At 39.9% G+C, this 10,000-nt stretch overlaps 1 protein-coding gene across 1 annotated transcript in view; it reads right to left on the reverse strand.

The window, feature by feature from the left end:
• LOC138013131 (tubulin monoglutamylase TTLL4-like) overlaps nucleotides 1–10,000 on the reverse strand; it is a 24,355-nt gene that overhangs the window by 4,755 nt on the left and 9,600 nt on the right. Inside the window, exons 10-21 of the mRNA XM_068860123.1 lie at nucleotides 9,725–9,823; nucleotides 8,145–8,192; nucleotides 7,714–7,800; nucleotides 5,813–5,926; nucleotides 5,617–5,686; nucleotides 5,159–5,191; nucleotides 4,935–5,006; nucleotides 4,115–4,192; nucleotides 3,740–3,809; nucleotides 2,656–2,726; nucleotides 2,462–2,541; nucleotides 1–21 (exon numbers count right to left, since the gene is read on the reverse strand). The exon at nucleotides 1–21 is cut by the window's left edge and continues 43 nt beyond it. Of these exons, the coding sequence (XP_068716224.1) occupies nucleotides 1–21; nucleotides 2,462–2,541; nucleotides 2,656–2,726; nucleotides 3,740–3,809; nucleotides 4,115–4,192; nucleotides 4,935–5,006; nucleotides 5,159–5,191; nucleotides 5,617–5,686; nucleotides 5,813–5,926; nucleotides 7,714–7,800; nucleotides 8,145–8,192; nucleotides 9,725–9,823 (843 nt within the window). The remainder of the gene's footprint in view (nucleotides 22–2,461; nucleotides 2,542–2,655; nucleotides 2,727–3,739; nucleotides 3,810–4,114; nucleotides 4,193–4,934; nucleotides 5,007–5,158; nucleotides 5,192–5,616; nucleotides 5,687–5,812; nucleotides 5,927–7,713; nucleotides 7,801–8,144; nucleotides 8,193–9,724; nucleotides 9,824–10,000) is intronic.

Here is a 10,000-nt window from a genome sequence, read left to right on the forward strand (position 1 = left end):
AGAAGAAATGACCCTGAAACACTAAAAAACAAAATAATAATAATTAGTGCGTACTAAGATGAATTCAATGTATGGCCCAGTCCACCTTTTGCCAGAATGATATTCACTAGCTCTGTGATGTGGATTGATTATCTTCAACAGGAAGATGACGTCCATACTATACCAACGATGGCAGAAAAGTCAAAGACCAACTCTCCAGAAAGAAAAATAAAGTTATCAGGCAGGCTGACTGTATTACCCCGCGGATTCAAAGGACTTTCCATGACGAGCCTTGTTTCTACGCCTCCGAGGAGGAGGAGCTGACTTAGATCTGGATGCCGTGCGAGGTTTACTGTTGCATAAAGAAAGAAGAGATTAAGAAAGAATATAGAAGACCAGTGATTAAAAAGGAAAGAAAGCATTCCTTGTATATTTACGACTCAGAGCCGTAAAGAGTGTTAGAAGATAGATTTACTGGGCCTATACGTGACGAATATTCACGCCAATATGAGCGAAGAAACTCTGCAGTTTACAGGAGGGAACGAAAGCAAGCATTGCAATTGCAAGATTATAATATAGAGAACCGTCCCTGATGCCTGTTGGCACTATGTACCCCAACCACACCCACCAAGAGGTAAGCGGTCTTCTACTGACAACAGAAAGGAGATGAATGATACGGTTGAAAACTAATGGTTTGCACAAGCTACTGAGTGCTTCGTAGAGAATGAACAGATAATCGTTCAAACAGTGTTTTGTCAGTCAAAGAGGCCCGGTATCTGCACAATCCATGCCCCAATCATACAATTAGCCCTGGGAATATCCCCTCTTCTCAATCTTCGGACAACGCTGCTGAACCCTTAACCTGAGCTACCCCTCCCTCGGTAAAATCAGTGCTTCATATTTACGTTACCTCATCGTCGCCATGTTGGTGGACGAAAATATTACAGCATTGTCATGAGCACGAGGTAAGTAGACTAGGGTTTATTGTATGGCAGGGTTAAGGAGCGAATTGTCGTCCTTACACGTAGGTCAGGGTTAGTCGTTTATTCTGTCATTTCAAGAGTGAATTAGATAAGAATGTTGATCTATCACTTTGTGGCCTTGCCCCAGCACAGTCACAAATGGATTGATTTTTAGATACACTTTGCGTGCGAAACAAACAAAGTGCCACCAATTTTAACCAATCAGAAGAAGCCATGTCACGCGTGACTGCTTCTGTCATGTTTTTTTCAGGGCTATGACAACTGATTTTCGCGGGAACGGGTATTCTAAAAATAGACTCATTTGTGACTCTTATCTAATTTGTTCTTGGTCATTTTAAGGAGCAGTGGAAGGCACGGTGGCCTCATGTTTAGAGTGCTCGGCTCCGGATCGAGTGGTCCGGGTTCGGGTCCCGCTTCACTACACCCAGGTGTATAAATGGGTACCGGCGAAAATGCTGGGGGTAACCCTACGATGGACTAGCATCCCATCCAGGAGGGAGTAGAAATACTCCTAGTCGCTTCATGCTACGGAAACCGGAGATAAGCGCCGGCCCTAGGCTAGCAACGAAGACATTTTAAGGAGCAAAGAGGCTCATTTGGGCGGTCATTACCACCTCCTGGCGTTCTTCGCGACTGCAGATTTGACTGTGGGACAAATTCGCACAAAGGATTCAGATGAAGAATTTCTAGAATAGACAAAGAAAAGAGTACAGAACATGTCAAGTGAGCCATGCTATTGCGGGGAAAACAAGAACTTTGTTGCTGAGAAAATTTTGAGAAATAAGGTATTTGGCTTTGAAAAACCTATAACCACTAAAATTAGTACAAAATGAGTATCAAGCCGTGCAAAGTTGGCTAGTCTCTCCAAAGTTAGAGTGACTGAGATCCCAGAGTGAGACAGTGTGTAGTTTGTAGTAAACTGAGAGTGGAGAGAATATTTCATGAGATACTTGACTGTAATACCTAAAAGATACACAGTTTGTTCTCTGTATCTGGTTTGATTTCAAGACTGGTGCTGAGTTCAGCCTGGGAAGAAGAAGAATAATAAAACAAGAAAACATGATGACAGACACAAAAGTTCCACTGACAGCTTGGTTTTCTGATGACTGAAGACCTTAACACAGGAAAAAAAACAGAGACAAGGAACTGCTCTTCAATTTTTTTTTCGACATTTTGAACAAGAGGGAGCCATGGTGACCTTAACTGGATCAAATAAGATAAATTTGTGCAGACAGCGACTCTTCTTCAAAGTTCAGTGAGAAACACTTGTTTAAATCAATGCCCTTGGAAACCCTTTGCCCTTTGGACTATGCTGACGATCTTTGCTTACTAACACACAGACTGGCTGATATGAAAGTGAAAGGAGAAAGATTACAAGAGACTGGTGGTCGGGTAGGGCCCAAAATCAACATCCAGAAAACAAAGGAGATGCGTGAGGCAACAAGAACCTTGGAAACAATTTGTTATCCAAAATGATAATACTCTACATGTTTTCATACCTTGATCTGACAAAACTATTTTCCAGCCCCAACACAGGAGCAGAAGATGATCTGTAGGCCACACCATGGGGACATGTCCACTGCAGAAAAATATAAAAAAATGTTGATTTCATTTGACATTTATTTATCCAGAATGGTTCTTAGCATTCAGTTCATGAGTCAAACATGATCCACATCAATAATAAATTATTTACCTGATGAATTGGGTCTGAGGTTGGCCCTAGATGAAGTTTCTTTTCGGCATATGCCTGAAGAACTGCTATACCTAAAATATGGACAACAAAGTGCTCAAGCATTTGTTCAATCACTAAATATAAATTACATGTATGTACCGATGTTGGTTACATGAGAGTATTGTCATTCGCGTATAAGCCTTCGCACGCCAAATCTGGTAATCGAATAACTCCGTGCTCCCGTGGCAGCCGATTCTATTGGCCCTAGAAGTCCCCAGGGAAATTCTCAACACATTTAAAATGCCGATGCATGCAAATTTCTCTTTTCTCGCAAGTCTACTGACTCAACAGTGTCTCCAAATTTCGTTTCCCCTCAAGTACAGCCAGCGCCGTTGTTTCTATGGCCCACGTACAGGTGGAACCCGGACCAGCGGTTGTCGCCACTATTGCCCCGGTAGTTCTTGACCAGCACATGCTCCGCCCGTAGAAGTTCCGTGTTTTTATGTTTACACATTTTATCTTCCTGTTCCCTGCTCATTTTCAGCGCGCACGTGTGGTTTTAGTTTTCTTTTTTTTTTTTACTCCAGCGCTCCCCCCTTGCAACGGATTTATTTACGTCGGCACTTTCAGTCGTCTGTTGCTACGTAAATGGAGAAGGGCGAGTCAGGCTTCATTCACTTATCTTTTCGTTTCTCTGGAAGTAAGACACAACAGAATATCTCTCTCACTTGGTGCTTCATGGTGTCTGTGAAACGTACAGGAGGGTGCATAGTTCAATAAAAATGACGCCCCATGGCGTTTGTGTATTGAGAAGGGGAGATTACGTTGGTGTCATACGGCGTCTGTGTAACGTAGCTACTGTAGCAGAGAGTGACATTACGTTGGCGCTATGTATGGCCCCTTGGTCGTGTCGAGGCGGGATTTTGCGCCGTTGCTCTTGTGTTTCCCTGGCAAGTGTTGGTTAAATTGGTAAATGCAACGAACCATCTTTTGTTGGCGACTCATGGCGTTTGTATAACAATTTCTGACATTATTTGGAATTATGCCTAATGCAACAGCAATGAGTCCAATGAGACCTTGCTGTAATGCTGCACGTATTACTCACCCAACGCTGTGCTGCGTCCCTCTCTCATGTATTTTCTTGTCCATTCATCTAGTAAAATGTTGTAATAACGCTAAAACATAGACCAAAATATTATAGATAAATATTTATCATTTTATCAGATAATATACCCATAAATCAATCATTCATGAGTGCATTGTGGTGTTCATTTTACAGTGCTCTAATTTGCAAAGTAAAAAAAATTAACATGCTTCTAAATCTGGGGTTGGTTGCTCGAAGCCTGGTTAGCGCTAACCGTTGGTTAAGAGGTATCAAAACCTATAGGTTTCCATGGTAATTAACGCTGGTTAGCGCTAACCATGCTGACAGCAACCTGGGCCAGAATAACATGGAGAACTTTTCCTAAAGCGTACATACCTGGGATTCAAAAAACCTGAGAAACTTATTAGACGAAATTGAAGGAAAAACTCTCTGAAAACAACCCCTTCGACTGTTCTGAAAAACAAAATTACATGCAAACACGTGTCAACTACAGTTTTAATAAACCAACAAACGTCTCCCTTACTGTTGTTAACCAGTGCTCTCTATGACCACAATAGACCAATTCGGCTAATTCAGTGTTGTACCCAATTCAAATCTTTTGGGAATAAAACGTTTTGTTCCAAGTATTACCATATCATTTAAATGTGAATGCTACATTATCATGCAAATGCAATACACAAAGCATCTTAACCCCTAGAGATTTGAATTGGGTACAACAATGAGTTAGCCGAATTGGTCTATTAAGGACGGTGCCTACTATTGTTATTGCGCAAACGTTCTGCGCATCTCGAAATACTCGGATTTCCTATGACTGGTGCTTATTAATACAGGGATATTTTTGCGCGGTTCAAAAGTTATGCGGAGAAAGCAAAACTTAGCAAGTGCTCTTGATATCCAAAAAGAAAATTGGGGGTAACCACGCATTTTTCAGAGATAATTAAGCTTGAATTTGGAAAAAAAACGCCGTACATTGCTTTGTATTTTAAAGCTTTTTACAAATATTGTTGATTAATTTTCTTCCAAAAATGCGTGGTTACGCCCAATTTTCCTTTTGGATTTCAAACACTTGTTAAGATCTGCTTTTCTCCCATAGTCAGTAAACCGCGCAAAATACCTTTGAATTAGTAGGTACCGTCCTTAAGTTTCTCATCATATATACATAATTATGATAATGATAACGATTACGATTGTTTACCTCATCTTCAGTCTCCATGAGCATTCTTATGTCATCTGGTGTCAAAATGTCCAGAATGGACTGCTTTGTGCGCTATCAAAAATAGAAGAAGAATGTCTCAATGCACATTATTAATTTTAATAGTTGACATTAATGTTTGTTTCTTGACTTGCCAAGCAAAACAGATATGTTTGTGTACAAAATAATGTTTACATTACGGTTTTGCAGCATTCAGGAAACCTTACCTCATCCAGATGGTACTGGATATAAAAGGAACGCTGAAAAAAAAAACCAAATCTTTTTAGTTCGCTACGATATACAGTTACATTGTAAGAGCTCTGTGCATTTAGCCCACAAGAATGACAGGCAGATGAAGAAGAACAGATAATTTCATAGTATTGTATTACTGTAACCCATTGACCCCTGAGAGCGAGTCATTGATTTTGCTCTGTCTAACGACAGACGATTTCGAGGTGTCAATGCCGTTAAGTCCCTTGCACTTAGAGGTTTCACAAAACAAATAAAATGAGTTTAATTGAAATTAAGAATAACAAAGACATCTAAATTGTGATAAGAATGGGATTTGAGAGCATGTCAATGGTCTATGATGGTTTTCTAAAAAGGGATACTCACTGACTGTAGCAAATGCATCATATGAATAATGTCAAATTGACCTCTGGAATATTGAAAGCCAAGAACCCACCTTTGCTCTCTCATCTGCTGATAGACCTGGTGTACCTTTGTCTTGAACAAACTGGTTCATGATGCTGGTACTAAAGCAAAGAAAAACATCAAAATCTTAAGCACAAAATTCTAATTAAATGATGCTGTGAACCAAAATCCAGTTTGATGTTCAAAAAATCATCGATTGACACGAAAAAAAATCATTGACATGGCACCTTGACGTAGACGTTGTGATGAAGTTCTCAGGTATACGGAGACCAGCAAGGTTCAGCAAGTCCTTTACCATCTGTCCCTTTATGTTGCGATCGAGTTGAGAAGTAGAGTGAAGACTGCAGATGAAAACAAAATGTTCATAACTGTAAATGTTTACTGTGAGTACAATTTTACAGTAATCTCTTGGCCAAGAAAAAAAAAGTGATGCTTGACCCTTGGCCCTTTAAGCCCTAAGGTGTCCCTCAGTGATAAGAAAAAAGGACCACAACAAATTTTCTTCTTTGCGAAACTGTTGGAAGCCTTCGGTTAGCTGTCGGCCAACTGTCGGTCAACGGTTGGCCGACAGATTACCGACAGGTTACCAACAGTTTCCCAAAGAAGAAAATTTGTTGTGAAAACACATAGTAAACATTGACCCAGAAACAATAATAATCCCGATAAACACCTCCTGCTTACCAATTATGAAATGCGTAGCGGATAATTATATCATTCATGAATTTTGTAACCAACAGTCGGCCAACAGGTTTTTCAGGGAGCTCTTCTCCACAATTACCGAAATTTGTGAACGTAATCATATAATTATATGAAATGAATCATATATTGAACTGCAGATGTGAAATCAAGTGAAGCTATGATCCTCCCAGTTATGAACGCAACTTTAACAATTGCATAGAGAAGCCTGAAAAATTCAGGACTTTGACGGGGTTTGAACCCATGACCTCGCGATGCTGGTGCGATTCTCTAACCAACTGAGCGATGAAGCAACTGACATCTGCAGTTCAATATATGATTCATTTCATATATCATTACGTTCCTTGATTCATTCATCACGGGAACATTTGAACCCACAAATGATCAGCTCCCAATGTCAGTGGCTTCGTAGCTCAGTAGGATAGAGCACCGCCCCGGTATTGCGAGGTCACGGGTTCAAACCAATTTCTGAATTTTTCAGGCTTCTCCACGTAATTGTTAAAATTGGGTTCATACATGTAACTGCAAGGATCATAGCTTCATTTGAAATTTCTGTCACTCCTAGGAGACTAAGGACTAATAATTATATTATAATTACAGTGAATATTATAATAATTATTTAGCAACAGGAAAATATTTTCATGCACCCTCCCAGCAGAGCCTTTACGAATTCAATAAGAAAGAAAGGACTTGGCAGAAACTGTGTACAGTCCTTACTAAGTATGCGCAAGCCGTTGCTTGGAGACAGTTTCAAACCCAGGCCAAGTTTCAATTGCACTCCTAGACGGCATATTGATTTTCGTACTGAAGGCTCAATTTTGATCTTTGCCTTATATGATGGGCACTGCCTAAACCTGTTTGACAGGAGATACTAGCCCAGAAACTTGGGCTGCGGCAACTTAAAAGACTTGACACAAATTATTTCTGCAGAAACTCTCTTGCTCGCCCTTTGGTAAGTTTTAGAGAGGCTCTGCTCACAAGGTGCATTTGTAGATGCCAGACAGCTCTTATTGTCTCAGCTAAAATAAGACTCCTTTAGGCTCTGTAACTCTAAAACGTTTCTGGAAATCAGTAATTCTATTAGCCTCCATTGTAGACATAATCTAACACAGGTTAGTAACATCTGCGAGGCAGTGCAAAAGCAGTGCCGAAATCCTTGCTCTGGGCCCCCCAGCAGCATACCAGGATTTGAGTATGCACCATGATTGGTCTGTTTAAAAAAACAATTGTTTGATTCGCCGTCAATTGGCGCACAATACTGGTAATAGCAAATGGAAATTTGAAATGCATTTATTTTCGCTTGTTCGCTGAGTCCGTTGGGGGTCCATAAGATAACTGCATGCATGGTGTTAGACAACATCTGCGTTGAAGGCTATAATGCTAGCTGAGTTATTGAAAAGAAAAATATTTTAAAATGAGAGCAATGTTTTACCTTGGGGAAATGTTGACTTCTAAAAGCCAAGGTTTAAGATTTTCATCAAGCATAACATCAAAACCAAACAACTCATGGCAGCATGACCTAAACAAACATGAAGTACGAATCAGAAAACTCTCTTTGCAAGGTCTTTTAATCAACAGGACATGTTGCAGTTAAGGCAAAAGAGTCTGAAGATTTGGAGGATATGCAGTGGGATCTGGTGTGTGATCTGACACACAAGAGGAAGTTACATAACTTGGACTGCCAAAAAGCTGGACCTTAAGCTAAGCAGCCTTCCAGAGCTCCACAGATAAAAATCTAATCCCGCCCATAATTACATACCTTGATAAAAAAAAAAAGATTTGAAGTTGTTTTTGTATGTTTGCAAAGATTACACCTTTTGATACAATGAAGATGAATAAAAAAACCGGTAAGTGCACACCAACCTTTTCCTGACATTTTGCTTAACCATTGTATTCACCGCTGAATCAGACCTGAAAAAGGAAAAGTGGCATGGAATGAGGAATGAAGATTTCAAAAATAGATATAACCTTGCAAATGAATCAACCATAGGTACTCCAAGCTCACGGAGTATCGTTGTTGTGTTATATAAATTTTATAAGGGTTCGGATCAGGAACTTAGCGATCGTTATTTAATTAGGGCATTAAAATAGAAATAAAAATACACCAGAATTTAGAACTACTGTTTCCCTGTCATATATATAATTCCCCACGGTTGATTACTTGCTGGCGACAGTCTCGCATATCTATCAAAGGAAATCAGCCATAAATTCACTCCGAACGCTCAGGTCGCCTCCAGATTTAGTCCAGTGCATGCTAAAGTCCTCCTCTAACTAATGCCTTTCTCTACCGAACAAAAACTGCTGCGGTGCAGGAAGTTTGGCTCGCTAATCTAACGGCTCCCCTCTATTGAGGACTGTCGACAATGCTTTGCCTCAAAGTTCTGTCCACAGCCGTTGGAAAACACCTTACCAACCGGGCCCAACATTCAAATTTGTTACACACCAGGTGGGCAACGATGTCAGTGACAGGTACACTGTAAAACAAACTGAATGTTTATGTTTTGTTTGTGAAACATCTTTATAATGCATCAGCATTTCCCTGAGCTTCGTCCGTAAGTGTAACTGCGTGACAGCTCAGTACTTTCCTGAGAAGAGCCTCACGTTGTACCTGACACTGAGGATAAAGCCTCGTAGCCCACCCTGTGTGTAAAAAATTTGAACCCCACGCCCGGTCGGTGTTTTTCAACGGTTTCGTGCACGGAACTTCTGAACCAAGCACGTTGCTTGCCCACGTCGGCAATTTTCAATTCCTTTCCGTGAAAGTTTGTCTGATATAAGGATTGAAATAATTATGTAGCAGCACTATCATCCTTGGTCTCAGTGGAATGTCGGGTTGATTTGAGCTTTTAGGAACAATTTACAGCAGCTTGTGTTTCCGACTGCTTCATTGGAGTTTCCATAATTTAGGTTCCTTGAAGATAAATATGGAGAGAGAAAACAGCGAACCTACAAACCACTGGAATAGCGCTGAAATGGCCAAAGTATGCCACAAAAACACTGATAAGGTATAGAGAAGACAAGCTAAGGCATATTTGTTTTATTCATGTTCCTTATTTTGACTCCTAAACACATTAAAATTTTGAAAATTCCCATACAAATGCTTATAATTTTAACTGATCGTGATGCTCAAATTACATTCATTGTTAGCTTTTTTCTAGTTCAGTGGTTTTGTAAGCCGTTTTCATTCAGTTTCTTCTCTGGTTCTTCACTGAAGGTCTTGTCAAGATATGAGAGATATGTATGAATATTAAATACTGTTGAGTTTTCCTGCAGTTCTTTACAAATCAACTTGCAGCACGTATCATGATCAGACACATAAGCTAGGGACCACTACTAATCCAACCAAACCCTCCCTCCTCTCCCCTCCAGGTCTATTCGTCCCTGTAAATGTTGGAATTTATTTGACTAAAATGATAAAAAACTCAACAAGTAAAAGCACTTACGCTATGATTGCTTTAACTACCAGATCCTTTATTGTTTCCCAAACATGGTTGAAGTTAACATTGATACGTTTCATGTATCCCCACAGTGCCTTCAAACTCCTACAACATGAAAAGAACAATAATTTATTTAAGTTAGAAAATAATGAAAAGTTTTTCTCAGACATGCCTGAAATTGAAATTTCACGTATCAACTTGTATGTGTACATCAATCAACTGTAAGGTTTTAGAGACCGACAATGAAATTATCCACAAAACTGTGAATGAATTGACAAAATT

The sequence above is a fragment of the Montipora foliosa genome, chromosome 8, assembly GCF_036669935.1.
Source record: "Montipora foliosa isolate CH-2021 chromosome 8, ASM3666993v2, whole genome shotgun sequence".
NCBI lineage: Eukaryota > Metazoa > Cnidaria > Anthozoa > Scleractinia > Acroporidae > Montipora > Montipora foliosa.